At 41.6% G+C, this 25,666-nt stretch overlaps 1 protein-coding gene across 2 annotated transcripts in view; it reads right to left on the reverse strand.

Moving 5' to 3' along the window:
• Positions 1-25,666, reverse strand: part of auh (AU RNA binding protein/enoyl-CoA hydratase) — a 331,460-nt gene that overhangs the window by 284,275 nt on the left and 21,519 nt on the right. For both annotated transcript variants that reach the window (XM_060845395.1, XM_060845386.1), the window contains exon 2: positions 1,744-1,811. In XM_060845395.1, coding sequence (XP_060701378.1) covers positions 1,744-1,811 — 68 coding nt within the window. The remainder of the gene's footprint in view (positions 1-1,743; positions 1,812-25,666) is intronic.

Here is a 25,666-nt window from a genome sequence, read left to right on the forward strand (position 1 = left end):
TATTTTCATTAGAAAGGAGATTGAAGTGACTTAATTGAGACATATAAAGATAATCAAAGGGTTAGAGAAGGTGGACAGTGAGAGCTTTTTTCATTGGATGGGAATGGCTAGCATGAGGGACATGGCTTTAAATTGAGAGGTGATAGATATAGGACAGATATCAAAGGTAGTTTGCTTACTCAGAGTAGTAGGGGTGTGGAATGCCCTACCTGCAAGAGTAGTAGACTCACCAACTATAAGGGCATTTAAATGTCACTGGATAAACATATGGATGGTAATGGAATAGTCTAAGTTAGATGGGCTTCAGATTGCTTCCACAGGTTGGCACAACATCGAGGTCCGAAGGGCCTGTACTGGGTTCTAATGTTCTCTGTAATCTACGCCACGGCTGAAGGAAAAAGTGGGCAGACATAGGCTCACATAGATGAATTGGGTAGGGACCTGGGGAGATGCAAAGTTTACAAGAAGGGCCATCAGGAAGGGGATCCAATGTTCAGGGCCTCACCAACACATTAGAGATGGAGGCTGTAAACACTGCCCAAAGTGAGCTCCCTCATCACCTTCTCGAAACAATACAATGGGAAAAAAATGCTCAAGTGCCTTGATTTGTAAGGGAAAGCATGCAGGACCTCTCAAAGCAAAGCCCTTTTGTTGGCAGGTACATGAAATAGGCAACCCAATACATTGGCTCTCAAATGCTGTACACTTCCATATCCCAGGTATTGCTAACCACTTCATTCAACACCAACATTTTTGCACACAGGCAAGGAAAAGATTAAGATTCATTGACCAGCAGAATCCAGGTCTATACATATGCCTTATTCAACTTGCTTCCACATATAGCAGCAGACTCTCAACACAGACAGTGATCTATGGTATATTCTGTATGGACATCATGCTCAGCATCATCATGCCATAGACTTCTGGGGCTAGACAGATACTCAAACAAACAGATTCACGTTTAGGAAAAGTGCAACTTCATATTGAGTACAACATTACCCATGCTACTAATGTGCCCTCAGAAAGCTTTTTCCTTTCCAAAGACAAACCCCAAGAGGGAGAAATTGGTGCCACAATTCTCCAAAAGGGGCCTCGATTAGATTAGATTACTTACAGTGTGGAAACAGGCCCTTCGGCCCAACAAGTCCACACCGACCCACTGAAGTGCAACCCACCCATTCCCCTACATTTACTCCTTTACCTAACACTACGGGCAATTTAGCATAGCCAATTCACCTAACCTGCACATCTTTGGACTGTGGGAGAAAACCGGAGCACCCGGAGGAAACCCACGCAGACGCGGGGAGAATTGAACCCGGGTCTCAGGTGCTGTGAGGCAGCAGTGCTAACCACTGTGCCACCATGCCGTCCACATTGGATGCACCAGTAGTAGTTAATGAGGCAAATTTGCCAAGATGCAGCGAGAGATTTTGTTAAGCCATGTGAAGAGAAACTCTCGAGAAAACTGACAATCTAAAAAATGTAAGATTCAGCCCAATATTTTCAGTTTCCAGATTTATTTCTACGATATTTTACAGTGAAGACACATCATCTTCCTTACTACCAATTTTGAGCTTACCCGTGTATAGTCCCTCAGACTTGTCCTCTCTTTTTAGATACAGAAATAACATCGGTGCCCTTTCAATTCAATGGCATTATACAACTTTCTAATAAATTTACATAAATATATAATTGTTCATCTAATATAATCAGTTATAGATTTGTGTGAATGGTTCTGCTTACCATTTCCACAAGATTTTTGCTGATTGCATTTTTGGACTGTGGTCTGTTTATTCCAAATACAACAATTCCTGTTAAAATGAACACAATTGAAAAGTTAGACAACAAATTCTAAGTTACAGACATCTGAGCAAAAATTATATAATAAAATAAAGCCTAAGGATAATTAAAAGAATGGTGGGGCGATTAAGGACAAAAATGGAAATATAATTGTTAAGCAGTCTGATGTACTTTTCACCTATTTTCATGGAAGTTGAGGATGAAATTAGTGTCACAACGTAAGAGGAGAGGGTAGAGATAAGGGCTAGAATAAAAACAGAATAAAAGGTGTTATGTAACTTCATATAAAGCAAGATTACTAAATCATCCAGTCCAGGTCATGGCAGAGTCCTAGAGAATTGAAAACACTAAACTATTGTAAAAGGAGTTATTTTTAAGACAGAAGTAGGTAGCTTTGCAAAGTGGTTATCAGTAGAAGATAGGAATGTGGAACTCAACACACTAAGATCATAGTTGATATGTCTGAAGGGCAAAGCAGGTTAGAAGACTAAATGGATTACTTGTGTTGTTAATTCATATATTTGTTTGTAGAGGGATAATTTAGAAAACAGAGGCCAACATAACACCAATGATGCGGAAATCACTAGTGATCACAGTCAAGTACAAATCTAATTCCCACTCAAAGAAGAACAGATAATCAGTAAGGGGCAATCAGTATTTGAAGAACTGTTTAACTTTTTTGATAAAGTAACAGAGAGGGTTAATGCAAGTAGACAAGATGTTGTGCGTTTGCAAGGCATTTTATAAAATAAAAAATAATTGACTTATCTGGAAAATAAGAACACATACATACAGGTGATTAAAGGGACAACAATAGCATGGGGACATAATTGGCTATGGAATGAAAAAACAAAGTAGTGGTGAATGGATATTTTCTAGACTGGACACTGTTGTCATATATAAGTTACGATCACTGATTTCCTTGTTTTGTGCAAGTCACTTGGACATGGATGTAAGAAGTTCAATGTTAAAATTTATTGATTATATAAAACTTAGTAAACGTAGTAAATAATGAGTAAGGTAGTGGCAAGGTTCAGGAGGATAGAGATGCTCTTTTGGTGAAACATGGACAGACATTAAAATCAAAATGTTATTATTTTGAGGACATGTAAGAGTATAGCGATCTACAGATACACGTGCACAAATCCTTGAATTAAGAAATTATATGGGATTTATGGTTTTGTAAATAGAAATATTGACAAAAAAACAAAGAAATCAATTAAACCTTTACAAATTACTGGTGAAACCTCAGCTGGTGTGTTGTATACAGTTTAGGGGATCACGTTTTAGGAAGGTTGTCAATGTTTTGGAAAGGGTAGAAAAGAGATTTCCAGAGAAAATGAACTTCAAGTATATGGAAGAATTGGATATAATAGACTTGCTGTCCTTAGAGAAGACATGATTATGGGGTTACCCAACAAATGTATTCAAAATCATTAGGTGTTCTATCGAACAAGTGGGGAGAAATTGTTTATTCTAGCAAGGAGCTTGAAAAATAGAGGTCATGGATTTAAATTGGCAAAACAACAAAATAATATATCAAGATGCATTGCTTTCTCTCTACACAAAGGGATTGTTAAAGTCTGGAACATACCACCTGAAAGAGTGATGAAATCAGAAACTAAAGATTCTTTCAAACAGAAATTGGTCAAGTATTTTACAGGAATTTGAAATGCAGGTCTAAACTCTGAAAGAGTTGGCACAAACACATCAGCCAATTGGTCTTGTGTTGTAAGCTTCTATGATTATACTTGCCATTATAGAAGTGAATTTTGAACTCTACCTTTGCCAGTTTGCATTCTGAACATTAAAAATAGCCTGCAACTAATATCCTACACAAAGGTCAGTATTAATATCACAAGTAGTAAATTAGCTGTCAATAGTATGATGGATTTGGAAAGACTGCGGATATTGAAGAATTTGTATAATTAGTCATGGTTTAAAATGTTTCAATAGCATTTTAAAATGTTTCAATCTTAATATGGCAAAATATAAATCTAATGAACAGATTACAAGTTAATGCTGTACTGAATGCCTTGAACATACAATGTGGTTGACTTTCCCTTGATCTTCCAGCTGACACATCTCAATAATATTCGTATTAAGTTAAGTTAGTGATTCATAACCAGCAGTTTACAAGCACATAGTTATCTCATAAAATCAAAACTATACCAATCATTTACCCGAGATTCATGGTTTATGCAGTTTACGTACCACTCTTCTGTTTACTTTTAGTAAGTTTGAACCTACTATTTATACCTAGTCGACCAATTATTAAGCTGATCATTGTATGCTTAAAGATTATTAACAAAACAGTTTATAATTACATTTTGATAGAAGGCATATGTAATTTTACACAGTGGTTCTCCAGATATGAATAATAAAATCTCGATCTTTATTAAGGAGGTAAAGCAATATTTATGATAACATTATCGTTTTTGCACAATGTTTTAAGCAACGAGGATGACAACTGTGACTATAAAGACCTGCCCAAAAACTCAAAAATATGTTTAGATTTCCAGCTTTCACAGTATTGTTCTTATTCTTAAGTATAAATACAACATTACAGTAGAATCATTCACAATATCTCTTGATTCACAAGAGAACAGATCCACATATTTTAGTTTTATTACTTTAAGCCAAAATGTCTGATGCTCTTACAACAATAGAAATCCATTCAAGTAAAAACATGAATTTTTTCTACTTATTGCATCCATCAAGTGTTTCAATGAATTATCTTCAGAAGGAACTGGATGAACACCAATGTCCTGGATGGGAGATTTGCTCGAGCACTTCAGAAGGATTTAAATTAGTTTGGCAGGGCGATGGGAACTAGAGCTACAGATCAGAGAAGAGGATCGTTGTTGAATGGCAGAAATAGAATGTAGAGACTCTGTCAGGAAGGATATATAGTTGATGGGGCAAAGGAATGGGTTAAAGTGTGTCTGTTTCAATGCAAGGAGTGCCAGGAATAAGAGTGATGGATCTTAGGGCATTGATCAGTACTTGGAACTACAATGTTGTGGCCATAACAGAGATGTGGATTTCACAGGGGCAGGAATGGATGTTCCAGGGTTTAGATCTTTTTAAAAGAACTGGGAGGGGAGTAAAAGAGGAGGGGACTAGCATTGTTAATTACAGAATACATCACAGCTGCAGAAAAAGAGGGTTTGTCTACTGAGTCAATATGGGTGGCAGTCAGTAACAGGAAAGGGGCAGTCACTTTATTGGGTGTTTTCCCCCCAGTAGCAGCAGAGAGATGGAAGAACAGATAGGACAGCAGATCGTGGGAAAGGTGCAGACGTAATAGTTGTTGTTATGGGTGAAGTTGAATTGATTTGATTAGATTCCCTAAAGTATGGAAACATGCTATTTGGCCCAACAAGTCCACAGTGACTCTCCGAAGACCCTACCCTATATTTACCCTTAACTAATGCACCTAACACTATGAGCAATTTAATATAGCCAATTCACCTCACCTGCATGTCTTTGGATTATGGGAGGAAACCGGAACACCCGGAGGAAACCCACGCAGGCACAGGGAAAATGTGCAAACTCCACACAGTCAGTCGCCCAAGGGTTCCTGGAGCTGTGAGGCAGCAGTGCTAACCACTGAGTCATCTGCCACCTGCTGATTGGAACCTCCTTAATATAGATGGTCTGGATGGAGCTGATTTTGTCAGGGATATCCAGGAAAGATTCCTGACTCAATGTGTAGATAAGCCAACTTGGGGAGACCAGATTAGATTTGGTGCTGGGCAATGAGCCAGGCCAGGTTTCAGATCTCTCGATGGGACAGAATTTCTGTGATAGTGACCACAACTGCCTCACCTTCACTATTGCCAGGGAGAGGAATAGGAACAGACAACATGGGAAGGTATTTAATTGGGGGATGGGAAATTATACTGCTATTAGACAGGAGCTGTGGAGTATAAATCGGGAACAATTGCTCTACAGGAAATGCACAACAGAACTGTGGAGGCTGTTTAAGAAGCACTTGTTGCAAGTGTTGGATAACTTTGTTCAACTGAGACAGGCAAGGAATAGTCAGGTGAAAAAGCCTGATGGCAAGAGAAGAGGAACTTCTTGTCAAGAAGGAGGAAGCTTACTTAAGGATGAGGAAGCAAGAATCTACCACAACTTTAAAGGATTACAGGGTAGGTAGGAAAGAGCTCCAAAAAGGAAGTGAGGAGAGCTAGGATAGGACATAGAAAAGCCTTGGTGGGAAGGATTAGCAAAAATCCAAAGGCATTCTACACTAATGTGAAGAATAAAAGAATGATCAGAGAGAGGGATTGGCTGACCAGGAATAATGGAGCAAACTTGTGCCTGGAGTCTGAAGAGGTAGGGGAGACACTAGATGAGTTTTTTGCTTCAGTATTCACGCAACAGAGGGATCTTTTTGACAGTGAGAACACCATGGAACAGGTTAATAGGCTTGAACAGATTGATAGTAATAAAGCGGATGTGCTGGAAATTCTGGGAAGCATCAAGATAGCTAGGTCCCCAGGGTTGGACCAGATATAGAGCTGAAAAGGTGTTGCTGGAAAAGCGCAGCAGGTCAGGCAGCATCCAAGGAGGAGAATCGACATTTCGGGCATGAGCTCTTCTTCAGGAATGCCCGAAACGTCGATTCTCCTGCTCAATGGATGCTGCCTGACCTGCTGCGCTTTTCCAGCAACACATTTTCAGCTCTGATCTCCAGCATCTGCAGTCCTCATTTTCTCCCGGAACAGATATATCTAGGCTTACTGTGGGAAGTAAGGAACAGGATTGCTCCGCCTCTAACGAAGAACTTAGCATCCTCTCTCTCCACAGGAGTAGTACTGGATGATTGGAGGGAGATGAATGTTGTTCCTCTGTTCAAGAAAGGGAATAGGGAAATTCCTGGGAATTACAGACCAGTTAGTCTTAAGTCTGTGGTAAGCAAGGTAATGGAAAGGACTCTGAGAGATAGAAGTTATGACTATTTGGAAAAGCATAGTTTGATTAAAGATAGTCAGCATGGCTTTGCGAGGGGCAGGTCATGCCTCACAAGCCTTGAGTTCTTTGAGGATGTGACGAGACAAGTTGACGAAGGTCAAGCAGCGCTTGTGGTCTATATGGATTTCAATAAGGCATTTGAGAAGGTCCCCAGGGTAGGCTCATTCAAAAAGTTCAGGAGGTATGGGATACAGGGAAATGTGGCTGTCTGCATATAGAATTGGCTGGCCAAAAGAAGACAGCGAGTGGTAATGGATGGAAAGTATTCTGTCTGGGGGTAGTGACCAGTGGTGTCCCGCTGTTCTTGGGCCTCTGCTCTTACTAGTTTTTATAAATGACTTGGATGAAGAAGTGGAAGGGTGGGTGAGTAAGCTTGCCGAGGACTCAAAGCTCAGTGATTTTGCAGATAGTGTCAAGGGCTGTTGCAGGCTACAACAAAACATTGACAGGATGTAGAGCTGTGCTGAGAAGTGGCAGATGGAGTTCAACCAGGATAAATGCGAAGTGATTGATTTTGTAACGTCAAATTTGAATGTTGACAACAGGGTTAAAGACAGGATTCTTGACAATGTGGAGGAACAGCAAGATCTTGGTGACCATATACATAGATCCCTCAAAGTTGACACACAAATTGACAGTCGAGAGTGTGGTGCTGGAAAAGCACAGTAGGTCAGGCAGCATCCGAGGAGCAGGAGAATCGATATTTCGGGCATAAGCCCTTCATCAGGAGTGAGGCTTGTGGGTTGGGGGTGGCTGAGAGATAAATGGGAAGGGGGTGTGGTGGTGTGGGAGAGTTAGCTGAGAGGGCAATAGGTAGATGAAGGAGAGGGCGAATGTAATGGGTCAGAGAGGAGGGTGGATCGGATAGATGGGAAAAACAATGGACAGGTCAAGAGGTCGGTTCCGAGTTGGAGGCTTGTGACTGGGTAAGGGGTGGGGGTGGGAAATGAGGAAACTGGCGAAATCCACATCCTTCCAGGGTCCCAAGGCAGAAGATAAAGCTTTCTTCCTCCAGGCATCGGGTGGTTAGGGTTTGGCGATGGAGGAATCCCAGGACCTGCATGTCCTTGGAGGAGGGGGAGGGGGAGTTAAAGTGTTCAGCCACGGGGCAGTGGGGTTAGTTGGTGCAGGTGTCCCAGAGATGTTCTCTGAAACGATCCGCAAGTTAGCTTCCTCTCTCCCCGATGTAGAGGAGACCACATCGGATGCAACAGCAGATGACATTTGTGGAGGTACATGTAAATTTCTGTCAAATGTGGAAAGATCCTTGGGAGCCATGGACAGAGGTGAGGGGAGCGGCGTGGGTACAGGTTATGCACTTCCTGCAGTGGCAGGGGAAGGTTCCAGGAGTTGGGCAAGGGCTGGTTGGGACTTGGATCGGACAAGTATTCCCTGGGGGAGAAAAATGCCCCATCTTCTGCCTTGGGACACTGCAAATACATGGGATTAACGCAGATTTCACCAGTATCCTCATTTCCCCTCCCCCCACCTTATCCCAGTCCCAAACCTCCAACTCAGCACCATCCTCTTGACCTGTCCATTGTCTTTCCCATCTATCCACTCCACAATATCACCTTTTCCCTCACCTTCATCTACCTTTTGTATTCTCAGCTACCTTCCACCCAGCCATATCCCCACTACCATTTATCTCTCAGCCCCGGTCCATAAACCTCACTCCTGATGAAAGGCTTTTGCCTTAAAAGTTGATTCTCCTGCACCTTGGATGCTGCCTGGCCTGCTGTGCTTTTCCAGCACTACACTCTCGACTCTGATCTCCAGCATCTACAGTCCTCACTTTTACCCAATTTGACAGGGTTGTTAAGGTGGCCTATGGTGTTTTGGCTTTCAGAAACAGGGGGATTGAGTTCAAGAGTGATGAAGTTTTGCTGCAGCTCTATAAAACCCTGGTTAGACCACACTTGGAGTATTGTGTCCAGTTCTGGTCATCTCAATGTTAAAAGATTAAATGGGAATAGCTCTCTGGACATTAATGTAATATTAAAGAATCAGACTGCAAAGCTGAACATTCTGAATGTAGGTGGGACAACATTTGGTCTCACAGATAGCTTACAGGAATGTGGATGACTATCCATTGTAATTCACACTTCACTTAGACAGTCGCTTGCTACTCCTCCCCCTACTATTATCAAATTAAACTATCATTCAATCTCTTCCATTCAGAAATGCTTTCTAGCCATCCCCTAGGTATGTCACACCTGCATTGTCTTGGTGAATCACTGCATCAGGAAATCATCTGCTTGGTGGGCGACACGGTGGCACAGTGGTTAGCACTGCTGCCTCACAGCGCCTGAGACCCGGGTTCAATTCCCAACTCAGGCGACTGACTGTGTGGAGTTTGCACGTTCTCCCTGTGTCTGCGTGGGATTCCTCCGGGTGCTCCGGTTTCCTCCCACAGTCCAAAGATGTGCGGGTCAGGTGAATTGGCCATGCTAAATTGCCCGTAGTGTTAGGTAGGGGTATGGGTGGGTTGCGCTTTGGCGGGTCGGTGTGGACTTGTTGGGCCGAAGGGCCTGTTTCCACACTGTAAGTCTAATCTAAATTATTCCCCAGGATTAGGATGTTAGCATTTGCATTATCTCAGAGGGTGATCTCATCCTACCATTGTACCTGGGGTAACATGTGACTGAGTTGTTTTGAGTAGTATGTGACTACAGGGGAGTGGCTAGAGTATCTGTAAGCCTGGCCAACTGACCTGTATAAAGGGGATGAGTTACCTTTGTTTGGGACCTCTTTTGACTCAACTTCACATGCCTGCGAAGAGGATCAAAGGGGTCACCAAGCTTGTACAAGCTTTAATAAACTTTAACCATTTGCAGAAGTTGATGTGCGCAAATATGCGAAACCTCGGGAAAAGAACCTAACTTACGGTGGCAGCGATGGGTGTCCAACCTACACGAAGCTTCCGGATGGACTGAATAAGCGATTGTCCAAGTGTTGATTGCATGAGATAGATGTGCCTACAAGGTAAGCTTCACCTTGATATCTCTCTCTCTAAACTTAACACTCAGTCGACCCCTCGTCCCCTGGGACTCGTTTTTGATGGAATCTTTGAGGTAATGTGCACACCAAGTCGCTTTGCGCCAAACTGGGTTTTAAAAGGGTTAGAGTCCTCTAGGTAAATTGAGATTAGAGTCCTCTTGAGTTTGAGACTCCAAAAAAAAGGTTAGAAATCAGGAATTTCAAAGAAAAATACGAAAACCAAATTTGGTACTCAAAAGTTATCTTTTCCACCCTACGCCTTCCCTCAGAAGTACTTTTAGGACAAAATGGTGTCACCAGGAAAGGGGGAGAAAATGGAACCAATCGGCTCGGATCTCAACAGTGAAGTGCATTGACTGCTGGGGAAGCTTTATCCAGGTTTTTGTTGTGGTAATCAGTTTTTGGGCTGTGGACTCTACTCTGAGAGACCGCTGCAGTCCAAGACACTCCCCCAGGAGAACTCTACTCTGAGAGTCCTCCTGGGGGAGTGGCTTGGACTGCAGCGGCCTGTCATCCACTGGGAGGCTTTTCCCTTTTTATGGGTGTGATTTCGTCATGAGGGTATGGCTGGTCTTTTGTTCCTTCGCAGCCTTGTTCGGTGGTGGGGTGGTGTTCCTCCGTCCTGTTTCCATCAAGATGAGGATGTTTTAGTGATCATTTGTGTGCATGCACCAGGTACTGTGGGGTTCGCAGAGCTTTGGGAATCTTGGACAAATGCTTGTGTTTTTTTTTGTGTGCCATGGTGGTTGACTGGGAGACTGTGCACGTGATTTATTTTTGTCTGACTTTGGTGTGGATCTTTTGGGACCACCGCCTCCATCTTTTTGACTCCTCGTTTTACATTTTATGGATCATCACTGGTTGAATTGAGGGCGGCCTCAAATGTGCGTGCTTTTCCTCCATATTAAAATGAGAAGAATTTTGATCAGCAGCTCTTCAAAAGAAAACAAGAAACACTGAAATTAAGGCTGCATTATTACTTGGGTCGGGGTGGGGGGGGGGGGGGGGGGGGTTTCGATGTAAATTGTGCCATGCTGAGAGTGTTTGATATTTAAATATTTTGGTTTGTTAAAATACTGGTTCAGAAAATCCTTTTAAGTAACTGTTTTGCCTAATTTGAATCAGGATCACAATTCAGTGCATTTTGTGGGCTATGTAATAAGACAGATTTTGTTTTTACATTAATATTATACAACATTAGGTCCTTTTTTCAAAAAAAAATCAACCTTGAAACAATTTGATGGAGTCCCTTGAGCCCCTGATTTGTTTGAAATTCTACCATGCCTCTTTCAAAACACAAGTGTGTCAGTGGTCATGCTTTAGCCAAATGAGAGTATTGTATTATAATATCTTTGTTACTGTGTTTTTAATGCAGAGTATTCATAAAAAAGAGTGTATTTTAAGTGTGATGCTTTGTTAAGATTTTAGGGAATATTAGAACTTGAAGCTGAGCTGTTTCAGTTCTGTTAATTCATTGGCCCCTTTCATATTGCAAATTCAAAGAATGTTGATCTCTAGCAAAGTTGCCACTGTAATTCCAACTTTTATTTGGGAAGTTTCATTTGGAAAACATGAAAATATGCTCTGCATTTGTTTCCCACGAACATTTGGCATTTAAATGTGTACTGAAATTGCCTCTTAAATAGCTACAGCTTTAGAAACTTTTTTTTGTTTTCTTGCTGTTTCAGATTTTGGAAAGACATTTTCTGACAGTTTTCACATTAGCCAAGGAAAATAATTTTTGAATAACCTGAATGGGATCACCAGAGGGTTTGATTTAAGTACTACTGATTTTTGTTTACAATTGACTGAATTGTTTTAGGCAGTACAATTTAGAAGTTTATGCACTGTACAAAACTTGATAATGTCATAAATAGTGACCAGAGGAACAGACTTCAAGATGACTAAGAATGTTGAAATAGGCAGACAAAATTTAGTGTAGTTAAAAGTGTGACTGCTTTCACACTGATAGCCACCTTGGCAAGGAAAGAATAAAAGAGGAAATGTGAAGATACTTTCAGCAGCTAACATCATCGCTAGCGTTTCTCCATTTACAGGTAAAGCATGCCTTTGGACCACCACCCAACCCTCCACAACCTGATCCAAAGGATTCAATCAACTCCCCCGTCCTGAGCACAAAAAGTGAAGTGAACGACGGTGAAGAGGAGGTCAGTACGCTTTTTGTCAGTGGCCTTCCTATGGACATTAAACCCATGAGCTTTACCTTCTCTTTCAATCATTTAAGGGATGTGAAGGTTCACTGATCAAGCTAACATCAAAACAGACTTTGATGTTACAGGATTTATTACATTCGACAGCAGAGAGGGAGCAGAAGCAGCAAAGAATGCTGTGTTCTCCGAACCTTCTGCTACAATTCACGCTCAGATGTGCTGGTACCCTCCATCGGAAGGATGGAAGTCTCGTCAGTTTTGTTAAGTATTTAACTGCCCTTATCCAAGAATTCAGATTTCTCCATGGAGTGCAAGGACAGGCCGAGTTTTGTTTTCAGGTTGGACTTTACTGAAGGAGATTTTGGGTAACTGACTAGTTTCCTCTCTATTGCAAATTCAAAGCATTAGATTAGATTAGATTAGATTAGATTACTTACAGTGTGGAAACAGGCCCTTCGGCCCAACCAGTCCACACCGACCCGCCGAAGCGCAACACACCCATTCCCCTACCCCTAACCCTACATTTACCCCTTACCTAACACTATGGGCAATTTGGCACATGGCCAATTCACCTGACCCGCACATCTTTGGACTGTGGGAGGAAACCGGAGCACCCGGAGGAAACCCACGCAGACACGGGGAGAACGTGCAAACTCCACACAGTCAGTCGCCTGAGTCGGGAATTGAACCCGGGTCTCAGGCGCTGTGAGGCAGCAGTGCTAACCACTGTGCCACCGTGCCGCCCACATGTTGATCTCTATCATGTTGTCCCTGTAATTCCAACAGTTTTATTTCAGAAGTTTGACTTGGAGAACATATTTGCACAAGCTTTAATAAACTTTAACTGGTTGCAGAAGTTGGCGTGAGCGAAATGCATCTCATGTGTGAAACCTCAGGAAAAGAACCTAACAGAAGGATGCAGGTGCTTTAGAGAGGTCGCAGAGGAGATTTACCAGGATGCTGCCTGGATTGGAGGGCTTGTCTTATGAAAAGTGGTTGAGTGAGCTCAGGCTTTTCACTCTGCAGACAAGAAGGAAGAGAGGTGACTTGATAGTGGTGTACAAGGTAATGACAGGCATAGATAGAGTAGTTAGCCAGAGATTTTTCCCAGAGCAGAAATGGCTATCATAAGGGATCATAATTCTAAAAGGTGACTGGAGGAAGGTATGGGGAGATGTCAGAGGAAGGTTCTTTATGCAGAGAGTGGTGGGTGTGTGGAACGCACTGCCAGCAGAATTAGTAAATTCAGAGACATTAGGGACACTTAAGTGACTGCTGGACAAGCACATGGACAGCAGTAAATTGAGGTGTGTGTAAGTTACGTTGATCTTAGATAAAATTAATGCTCGGCACAACATCTTGGGCCAAAGGGCCTGTACTGTGCTACAAAGTTTATTTCTAAGTTGTAAAGAAAATAAAATGTGTTTAATACACTCCTGAGATTTTGATGGAATACACAGAAGAAATGACAGGTGAAATGTTTTGCAACTTACATCTTAGCCTAGATATTTGAAAATATTTTTAAACATTTTTTTTTAAAACAGATAAATTAAGGAAGAGTCTATAACAGTAGCCAATGTCAAATCAGTAGACATATTGAAAAAGATCAAGCAACTTCCTGGCTCCTTGATTCTGAATCAGTTTCAAGAACACAGTCCTTATTGAGGAAGAATCTAAGACAGCCTCATAGTCAATCCTAATTTTTCCTACCATAAGAACTGAACAATAACCAGTTCCGTAAATGTGCAGCTAATAAACAGCCCACTGCCACTGGTAATCGTTCTCTCAATAGAAAGGGATGAGAGGGAGGCATTTCTCCAAGCCCTTTCACTACTTTAAACTCTTACCTGCAAAGACTTTGGAAAAGACAGAAACTTCCACCCAAACTATACCTCCACTTAACATGGACATTAACATGGCGCAAAAGCACTCTATGTACACCTAGTACTAAACAATTCAAGTTCAGTACACTCTTACTGTGGAATTAAGCAAATGAATGACTTATCGGCAAAAATGAAGGCAACTGCAAGGTAATAATACTGCTACTAAATTGGCCTGTCCTTAGTGACCAGCCTTACATTGCTAAAAGTTATTTCTAATCAATACATAATTCAGGCTATAGCTCCAGCTGGACACAGGTGAAAGGTGTCAAAAATAAGGTTGCTTTTATTTTTAATTCATTCATCCGTTCAGGACATTGCCAACTGAATCAGCACTTGTTGCCCATTCCTCATTGACGCTCAACTGTTCTCTTGGCAATCACATTACTGTTGTCTGGAGTCATATTGTAAGCCAGATTTCTCTTCCTGAAGGATATTAGTGAACCAGAAAGAATTTCTTAAGACAATTGAAAATAAGGTCACCATTAGACTTTTAATTCCAGGATATTTTAATTGAATTCAAGTTCTGCCATGGTGAGATTCAAACCCGTATTCCCATTCAGCTCCTCCCAGAGGCTGGCATCAATGGCATTGCTTAGTTTCATTTTGCTGCGCTCACAATTGCATCATATCTTCAAGAGCCAACTTGAAGACAAACTTGAAGACTGCATTTCACAATGGAAATGCTTAGTGTCAAAGGATACACAATACTGACTCATTGTTCTTAACTCATAAATGAAAGCTCATTTATCTGAAAGCTCATTTATCGGAATGCCATATTGACTGACACGATCAACCTTTTTCAGCAATTACTTGACCACAAAACTATAATGAAAACCCTTCCAAAGACGCAATCTAAAATAGCAACTCTTGAAATTCTCCATTTCTTAAAAACAATTCTAAAAAAGATTTGCATTTATAATACAATTTTCTCCATAATCAGATATCTCAAAGCACTTTATAGCCAATTAATTACTTTTGAAGTGTGAACATTATTATAGGAAACGCAAGCTCCATAGAAAACTCCCTTAAGCATCAATAGTCGTAAAATTCGTTTGTTATTCTGATTGAGAAATACATATTGGTCAGGACAATTAAATTTCGCTGCTTCAAAATAGGCCCATTGGATTTTTAACAGAAAATGTGGCCTTGCTTTAACAGCTCATCCAAATACAGAACTTCCAACATTGCACTACCATCTAAATTAGTTGTCAGATTGATTTTTGAGTTCAAGTCCTGGAGTGGGACTGGAGCCTGTAAGCGTGAAATTCGGAGATGAGAGTACTAGCACAGCTAAATGAGCCAAAACTGGCATTTGACTACAGGTAGTTCTCCTATCACAAGCATTTATTAAACATGGTCATAAACTGTGGTGCTGGAAAAGCACAGCTGGTCAGGCAGCATCCAAGGAGCAGGAGAATCAACATTTCGAGCATAAACCCTTCATCAGGAAACGATTTGAGAATTGCAGACCCTTTTATATAAAGCGAACTCCCGATCGCTGTTATGCAATTCCACCCCCAGCACTAGCTGAACAGCAAAATCCAGCCTCAGGATCCTGTCTGCAAAATGCTAAAATATTTTGCAGACAGGATCCTGAGGACATCTTGAGAAAGACTGGACTTCTACCTACGCATTACATGGTCAGTCGGCTCATGTGCTTTCTGATGAAGAGCTTTGTGAAACATACAGTGCTGTAGTCAGTGATTTTAGTATAAAGTGTTAAGTTTACTGTATTATTTCATTAATGTATGTGGTAGTCCCCCCTTACCCCCAGGGGTTACATTCCGTAACCTACTGCAGAAGCTTGAAACCATGGATAGGAGCAAATCCATTCATTTCAATAGGAAATTTACCTTCCCAGCATCCTCCTGGTCCCTGGTTCCAGAAGGTTTCTTATAATATGTTTGTGTTAGAGGAATTGGAACATCATGTTGTGTCTATACAGGATATAGATGAGGCCACTTTTGACATACTGTGTACAGTTCTAGTCACCCTGCTATAGGAAGGATTGAAATAAATTGGAAAGGGTGCAGAAAAGATTTAGAAAGATGCTACTGGGACTCAAGGGTTTAAATTATAAGGAGAGGATGGGACTTCTTCCTTAGAGCATAGCATGTCAAGGTTTATCGATGTAGACCGATTGAAAAGTTGGAGAAATGGGCGCCAGAGACCAGGGTTCAATTCCCTCAGGTAACTGCCTGTGTGGAGTTTGCACATTCTCCCAGTTTCCTCCCACAGTCCAAAAATATGTGCAGGTTAGGTGAATTGCTCATGCTAACTAGTGTTAGGTGAAGAGGTACATATAGGGGAATGGGTCTGGGTGGGTTGCTCTTCGGAGGGTCGGTGTGGACTTGTTGGGCCGAAGGGCCTGTTTCCACACTGTGAGTAATCTAATCTAAACATGCACAAATTGGATGAATGGTCTACTTCCATGCTGTGTGATTCTGATTCTCACATAATTCCCATGAAACTGATCATCCTTTGTCCTTTCTTTCTTCAGTGCTCTTCCTGAATCAGTATTCCTCTTCAAAATCAGTATTCCTCACACATCTCCTCAAAAATCCCCACCTTGTAAGCTATCAACCCTTCTCCAATCTCAATTTTTCCTCCAAAGTTCTTCAACATGTTCTCATCTCTCACAGTCATGGCTTTTTTTTAAACAATTTCAAGTCTGAAACCATCCAAACAGATTTCCATCCTGCCACGAGATCAAAATGTCTCCTATGAAAGACAGGATGGCATCTTTTGGAAATGTCACTAAGGAGAATGCTAATGACATACTGTTCACTATCATTCTGAAGCCATTGTCACAGTTGACTACATCATCTCCCAAAGCCTCTCCTGTGTCATGCAATCACCTGGCTCCATTCTTCATTTTCCAGTTATATGGTCACTTAAATTGACTCTCTTCCTGCTCTGTATTATGTTTGAAGCCCTCTGCCCCAAAGGGATTCATTCTTTCCAATTTCTATCTGCATATCGTCATAGAACATGGAATCTAGAGACAGGCCCTTCAGCCTACCACTTTTGTGCCAACAATGTTGCTATTCTAAATTAACTCCATCTCACTGCATATGGTCCGGACCCCTCTATTCTCTGCCAGTTCATGCATCTGTCTAAGTGTCTCTTAAACGTTGCTATCATCTCTGCTTCTACCACCTCCCCGATAGTGCATTCCAAGCACCAAACATCCTCTGTGTTAAAATAAACTTTCCTCGGATATCTCCTTTAAAAGATTTTCCAGTCTCCCTTTAAATCTATGTCCCCAAGCAGTTGACATTTCCACCTTGGGAAAAAGATTCCATTTATCCACCCAATCCTTACCCCTCATAATTTTATACACTTCTATGAGATCGATCCTCAGCCTCCAATGTCTAACGAAAATAATCTAAGTTTGTCCAACCTTCTTTGTAGAAAATACATGCCAATCCTGGCAATATCCTGGTAAATCTCTTTTTCACCCTTTCAAAAGCTTCCACATCTGCCTTATAATGTGGCGAGCAGAACGGCAGATAATACACCAAATGTGATCCAACTTTAAGTTTTACACAACTGCAACATAACTTGCCAACTTTTACACTCAATGCCCTGACTGATAATGAAGACAAGCATGCCATGCACTCCTTTACTACCTTACCCACTTGCGTTACCACTTTAGGGAGCTATGAATTTGCATCCAAGATCCCTCTGTATATATAGAGTCAGAGATGCACAGCATGAAAACAAACCCTTTGGTTCAACTCGTTCACGCCAAACAGATATGTTAACCTAATCTAGACCATTTGCCAGCACTTGGCCCATATTCTTCTAAACCCTTCCTATTCATATACCCATCCAGATGCCTTTTAAATGTTGTAATTGTGCCAACTTCCACAACTTTCTCTGGCAAGTCATTCCAGACACGCACCACCCGCTGCCTGAAAAGGTTACCCCTTAGGTCCTTTTCAAATTTTACCTCTCTCACTCTAAACCTATACCTGCTAGTTCTGGACCCCAACCCCAGATAAAAGACCTTGTCTATTTTTTCCTATCCATGCCCCTCAATGAGTCATAGAGCTGTACAGCATGGAAACGGACCCTTCAGTCCAACCCGTCCATGCCGACCAGATATCCCAACCCAATCTAGTCCCACCTGCCAGCATCCAGCCCATATCTCTCCAAACCCTTCCTATTTATATACCCATCCATATGCCTCTTAAATGGTGCATTGTACCAGCCTCCATCACATCCTTTGGCAGCTCATTCCACACACGTACCACCCCCTGCATGAACAAGTTGCCCCTTAGGTACCTTTTATATCTTTCCCCCTCACCCTAAACCTATGCCCTCTAGTTCTGGACTCCCCTACCCCAGAGAAAAGACTTTGCCTATTTATCCTATCCATGCCCCTCATGATTTTACAAATCTCTATAATGGCACCCCTCAGTCCCCGCGCTCCAGAGAAAACAGTCCTAGCCTATTCAACCTCTCCCTATAGCTCAAATCCTCCAACCCTGGCATTATCCTTGTAAATCTTTTCGATGTAGGTTTGCTCGCTGAGCTTGAAGGTTCATTTCCAGACGTCTCGTCACCCTACTAGGTAACATCTTCAGTGGGCCTCAGGCAAAACACTGCTGAAAATTCCTGCTTTCTATTTATATGTTTGGGTTTCTTTGGGTTGGTGATGTCATTTCCTGTGGTGTAGTCACCTCTGGTTTCTATTCTCAGGGGGTGGTAGATGAGGTCTAACTCGTTGTGTTTGTTTATAGTGTTCCGGTTGGAATGCCATGCTTCTAGGGAATCTCGTGCGTGTCTTTGTTTAGCTTGTCCTAGGATGGATGTGTTGTCCCAGTCGAAGTGTGTCCTTCCTCATCCGTATGTAAGGATACTAATGAGAGAGGGTCATGTCTTTTTGTGGCTAGTTGGTGTTCACGTATACTGGTGGCTGGTTTTCTGCCTTTCTGTAGGGTTTGGTACAGTCCTTACACGATATTTTGTAAATGACATTAGTTTTGCTTGTTGTTTGTATAGTGTCTTTCAAGTTCATTAGGTGCTGTTTTAGTGTGTTGATGGGTTTGTGGGCTACCATGACACCAAGGGGTCTGAGTAATCTGGCAGTCATTTCCGAGATGTCTTTGATGTAGGAGAGAGTGGCTAGGGTTTCTGGATGTGTCTTATCTGTTTTTTTGGCAGATTGTGTTCATTGGGTTCTCATTCTTTTTGAATACACAGTATAGGTGATTTTCCTCTGCTCTGTGTACTTCCTCTGTGCTACAGTGTGTGTTGGCTCGTTGAAATAATATTCTGATGCAGCTTCATTTGCGGATGTTGGGGTGATTGCTTCGATAGTTCAATATTTGGCCCGTATGTGTTGTTTTGCTGAAGACGCTGGTTTGAAGTTCCCCATTGGCTGTTGGCTCTACTGTGACATCTAGAAATGGCAGTTTGTTGATGTTTTCCTCCTTTTTAGCGAGTTTTATGCCAGTAAGGGTATTATTGATGGTCTTGAAGGTTTCCTTTAAGTTGTTTTGTTTAGTGGTGACAAAGGTGTCATTCACGTAAGACTCAAAGTTTGGGTTGGATGCTTGGTAGAGCTGTTTGTTCAAGTCTCTGCATTACTACCTCTGCTCAGAACCCTAATATCGGAGATTACCACCGGAAATGACATCACCAATCCAAAGAAACCCAAACATATAAATAGAAGGCAGAAAGTTTCAGCAGTGCTTCATCCGAGGCCAACTGAAGATGTTACCTAGTAGGGTGACAAAACGTCTAGAAATTAACCTTCAGCTCAGCGAGCAAACCTACATCCAAAACCTCCACCTGAGCAACAAATCTTCTCAAAACTCATTAAAATCCTTGTAAATCTTTCACTGCATTAGCCAACCTCCAGTCTTCCAGCACCTCACCTGTGACTGTTGATGATACAAATATGTCAGCAAGAGGCCCAGCAATCACTCCCCTAGCTTCCCAAAGAGTTTGAGGGTACACCTGATCAGGTCCTAGGAACTTATCTACTTTTATGTGTTTCAAGACATCCAGCACCTGCTCCTCTGAAATATGGACATTTTTCAAGGTATCACCATCTATTTCCCTACATGGTGCATCTTCCATGTCCTTCTCCACAGTAAACACTCATGCAAAGTACTCGTTTAATATCTCTCCCATTTCCTGTGGCTCTACACATAGGCTGCCTTGCTATTCTTTGAGGGGCCCTATTCTATCTCTAGTTACCCTTTTGTCCTGAATGTATTTGTAAAATCCCTTTGGATTCTCCTTAACCCTATTTGCCAAAAGGTATCCCATGTCCCATTTCGTCCTCCTGATTTCCCTCTTATTTTTCTACCTGTTCATATTCGTATAAGGATTCACTCGATCTCTGCTGTCTATACCTGACATACGCTTCCTTCTTTTTCTTAACCAAAACATCAATTTCTTGAGTCATCCAGCATTCTCTCCAACCACCAGCCTTTCCTTTTACTCCAACCGTCCCTTCACCTGCGAACATCTGCCCCCAATCTGCTCTTCAAAGTTCTTGTCTAATACTATCAAAATTAGCCTTCCTTTAATTTAGAACTTCAACATTTAGATCCGGTCTATCCTTTTTCATCACTATTTTAAAACCAAGAGAATTATGGTCGCTGGCCCCAATGTGCACCCCCATTGACACCTCAGTCACCTGCCCTGCCTTTTCTCTAGTAGGTATATCCACATACTGAATCAGAAAATGTTCTTGTACACACTTAAATTTGTCTCCATCAAATCTCTTAACACCTTGGCAGTCCAAGTCTATATTTGGAAAGTTAAAATCCCCTATCATAACCACCCTATTATCCTTACAGATAGCTGAGATCTCCTTACAAGTTTGTTTCTCAATTTCCCGCTGACTATTAGGGGGTCTATAATACAATCCCTTTCTTATTTCCCAGTTCGACCCAAATAACTTCCCTCAATGTATTCCCAGAATTATCCTCCCTAAGTATAGCAGTAATTCTATCCCTTATCAAAAACACCACTCCCCCATCTCTCTTGACTCCCCTTTCTATCCTTCATGTAGCACTTGTATCCTGTAACATTAAGCTGCCAGTCATGTCCATCCCTGAGCCAGGTTTCTGTAATTGCTTTGATATTCTAGTCCCATGTTCCTAACCATGGGACTGAGTTCATCTGCCTTTCCTATTGGGTCTCCTCACAGTTTAATTTATCAGTCCTACCTTTTTCTCTGCTTTGTTCCTGCCTGCCCTGACTGTTTGACTCACTGCTTTTTACCAACTGTACCAGTCTCAGATTGACCTCTTTCCTCACTATTTCCCTGGGTCCCAACCCATCCCCCCTCCTTTTTCCTTTGTTGCTTTATGTTGTTAGTTCCAATGTGTACAGTGATCTCCTGCTGGTCTCTCTCCCCTTTGAAAACATTTTGCATCCTCTCCAAGATTTCCTTGCTCCTGGCACCAGAGAGGAAACGTACCATTCTGATTTTTCACTGCTGCCCGCAGTCTGTCTGTGCCTCTGACTAGACAGTCCCCTAACAATCAATCGGTTGGAACTTGACATACCCCTCATTAAATTAAAGCCAGTCTAAATAACAGAAACTGGTCTGTTCATGCTACATTCCCTTGAGAGTCTATCACTACCTACATTTTCCAAAATAGCACACTTGTTTGAGATGGAGTTAGCCACAGGGGACTCCTGTACTACCTGCCTCCGTCTCCTACCTTTCCTGGAGTTAACCCATCTACCTGACTGTATATGCGGCTTTCCTCCCTTCCTATAACTGCCATCCATCATACATCCTACCTCCTGTAAATTCCTCTAACTGCCGCAAACGATCTATGTTATCTAATAGAATTTGCAACCAAAAACACTTCCAGCAGATATCATCATCAGTAACGTGGGAACTCTCCCTAAATTCCCATATCCAACAGCAAGAGTGTATCACTCTACTAAAGGCCATCTTTGCTCCTTCACAATCTACTGACCCAGAAAATAGCACTGTCTTATCGCTCTAAAAATAAAATAGTGCTACAGGCTAACTTAGTACTTATGGTTCAAACTTTAAAAATTTAATCAAGTGACGGATCTCAATAAAATGTATAATCAAGAAAGAACCCACTCTACTCATCACTGTAGATGTACAGTAAGACTGCACGTAAAATCAATGCACTTATCTCCTCCTGTGCTGTGAGCTCTACCACACAGGTTGCTCCAAGGTCAGCTGTGAATTTTGTTCTTTGTTAATTTTTTCTAGACACACTCCAATGTCTAGAGATGCATGAACTCAAACAGCAAATGCAGTAACTGTGCAAATTCACTTCAGTCAGCTAGTAGTATAGATTTCTTTCTCTCTCTCCGTCACTGACCATATGGTCATTACCTTTTGTCTGTCTTCCTTCTTTTAAAAGTACCATTGTTTTGATCTTTTTACCCAAAGTTCTAAAACAATGCAACAGCACATAAAAACAGTAATTGCTTCTACTAAGGGTTCAGCCATTTAATGTAAACTTTTCTCTTATATTTGACCTCCCAGAACTAATCACCTCACAGTTGTCTGGATTAAACTCCATATACCATTTGATTAGATTACTGATTACTTACAGTGTGGAAACAGGCCCTTCGGCCCAACAAGTCCACACTGACCCTCTGAAGAGCAACCCAGCCAGACCCATTCCCCTACATTTATCCCTGCACTTAGCACTACGGGCAATTTAGCATGGCCAATTCACCTAACCTGCACATTTTTGGACTGTGGGAGGAAACCGAAGCACCCAGAGAAAACCCACGCAGACACTGGGAGAAAATGCAAACTCCACACAGTTGTCTGAGGTGGAAATTGAACCCGTCTCTGGCGCTGTGAGGCAGCAGTGCTAACCACTGTGCCACCGTGCCGCCCACTTCTCCAACTTTCCAATCGGTCTACATCCTGTTGTATCCTTTGAATGCCTTCCTTACTATCCACAACTCAACCATTTTTTCAATGTCATATACAAACGTACTAAACAGACCATCTATATTCTCAGTTATCAGAACATTGGATGATCCAAAATTTGGATAATCAAACAAGATCTCAAGGTCCCGATGCTTGGGTAAACCGTTATCTGAACATTTGACTATCCAAACAAAATACTACCCGTCCGTATCGGTTGGATAATTGAGGTTGCCCTGTACATCAAAAAGCACAGATCACAGCACTGATCTTTGAAGACCACCATTGATCACAGATCTCAGGTCAGAAAAACACCACCCCACAAGTATTCTGTGTCTTCTATGATCAAGCCAATTTTGTAACCAAGTTGCCAATTCACCATGAATACCATGTAACCTAATCTTCTGGACCAGCTTATATGGAATATCATCTCCATTATCCAAAAAAACACTCAAAGTTCCACAAATATGTTGATGATTCCAGCTCTACCCCACAACCACCTCTCAGCCCATATATGGTCTTTAAATTATCCAACTACAAAGTCTGACATCCAGTTTGGAGAAGCAGAAATACCTTCCAAACAAACATGGGGTATTCAAAAGTCATTTGGCTGAATATTTCAGTGACATGCTTGAATTCAAATCCTATGTTTTAAGCGTACCCATTAATGAAACTTTCCAGATCATCTCCAAAGTATCCACAACTGCACTTAACATCCTATTAAAGATGGTGGATGTACTCTGGTGGGAGCAGGCGCAAAGGATACACAAGTGATAGGAGGCCAGCAATGCAACCTTCAGCACTGCCGAAGGGGCCAGTATCCGTCAGCTGCATGCATAGAAGTAATAAAATAAAAAGACCTGAAGCTAGCAGGACCACTGGGTGGGAAGGGAAACCCCTCAGCAGGTCCACTCAAAGGCAGAGCTACGATCTTTGAATACTCTTAAATTCCATAGTCACATTCTTATTTGCATAGTCCAATTGGAATTATTGATAGACTATTAATCTGGAGAACTAGGTAATGTTCTGAGGACCCAGGTTCAAATCCCATGAGGCAGATGGTGAAATTGAATTCAAAAAGAAATTCTGAATTAAGATTCTAATGACGACCAGGACCATTGTCGATTGTTGGGGAAAACTCATCCGGTTCACGAATTTCTTAAGGGAAGGAAAGTGCCACCTGACTAGTCAGGCCTAAGTGTGGCTCCAGCAGTATACTTGGGAGAGTGTGTGGGGGATAGGAAGAAGCGGGGTGAAAGAACAAGACAGAGAGGGAGAGGGGACTGTTACTGAGAGGTGTTGACAGTCAGCAGTTTGCGAGGCTGGTCAAATCACGTGTGGAAGCCACTGCGCTGAGTTACTGCAATGTAATGTTTATCCTTTTCACTATGTCTTATTTCTAACTTATACTATGAATCAATGTGAGGTAATGTAATTTATTTTCTTTTTATTTCTCTTTTTTGTATCTAGATTTGTACATAGGTACTTTATACCTAAGATGATTGCATGAGAAATAACATTATAAACTTTTTACTGTACTCTCCTGCACTTGAGTAAACAAGACAATAAAGGATATTCTGTCCTATGCCTGCCAGTTCCTCAGTTTGGGAGGATAGCTGGTTTGTAATGCTGAGTGACACCAACAACATTGGTTCATGCTGTATAGTCAGGGGAACAGACACTGTTTTCTGTAGCCAGGATTGAGAATCTCAAAGGATGTGTTGCCTTTCTGGTGCACAGATTCAGGAATCTCATGTGGGCAACACAGGAACTTGGAGTGGTCCATGTTGCTGTGGTCCATGTAGGTACCAACAATATTAGGTATAAAGAGGAAAGAGGTCTGCAGAGGGAACCTATGCAGCTATGGGCTAAATTAAAATGAAGAACCAAAAAGGTTACAATCTTAAGATTACTACCTGAGCCCCAAGCTAATTGGCACATGATCATGAAGATTACAGAGATAAGTATGTCACTCAAAGATTGATTTAGAGAAAACCAGGTTTGAATTCATGAGATAGTTGCAAGGAAAATTTGAAATCAAAGCTAAAGGACAAGATAGGATTACAGATTAGTATTGGGGTTGATTGTTACCACAAAATAAATGGAAATGATGGAATGTGTCAATGTTATACTGTTGAAAATGTGTTGCTGGTCAAAGCACAGCAGGCCAGGCAGCATCTCAGGAATAGGGAATTCGACGTTTCGAGCATAAGCCCTTCATCAGGAATGCTTATGCTCGAAACGTCGAATTCCCTATTCCTGAGATGCTGCCTGGCCTGCTGTGCTTTGACCAGCAACACATTTTCAGCTGTGATCTCCAGCATCTGCAGACCTCATTTTTTACTCAATGTTATACTGTACCAGGAAACCAAAGAAGTGTAGGGAAACTCAATAACAGAACAAACTTAATGCACAAAATATTTGGATATGGTGGCAAATTGATGGCACAAATTAAGGTAAATGAATATGATCTCATAGCCTTTACTGAAACATGGGTAGAAGGAGATTAAAACTTGACATTAACATTCAGGGTTATTTGACCTTTAAGAGAGACAGAAGGGATGGAAAAGGTAGTGGAGTAGCATTATGAATAACAAATGAAATATGGACAGTTGTGAGAGATGACCTAGACTCGAATAGTATGAAGTCAATCTGGACTAAAAAACAGCAAGGGGAGAAAAGTAGGAGTAGTGTTGCAGACCTCCAAACGGCAACCACTCTGTGGGAAAGGCTACAAACCAACAAATAATAGCAGCATGTAGAAAGAAAATAGCAATAATTATGGGTGACAAATCTTCAAGTTGATTGGGTTAATCAACCTGGAAAGAGTAGCTATGACCACAAATTCAGAACGTATTATGAATAGTTTCCTTGAGCAATATGTCATGAATATAATGATATAGCAAGCTATCTTGCATCTGATAATA

This window comes from Hemiscyllium ocellatum, chromosome 2 (genome assembly GCF_020745735.1).
Source record: "Hemiscyllium ocellatum isolate sHemOce1 chromosome 2, sHemOce1.pat.X.cur, whole genome shotgun sequence".
NCBI lineage: Eukaryota > Metazoa > Chordata > Chondrichthyes > Orectolobiformes > Hemiscylliidae > Hemiscyllium > Hemiscyllium ocellatum.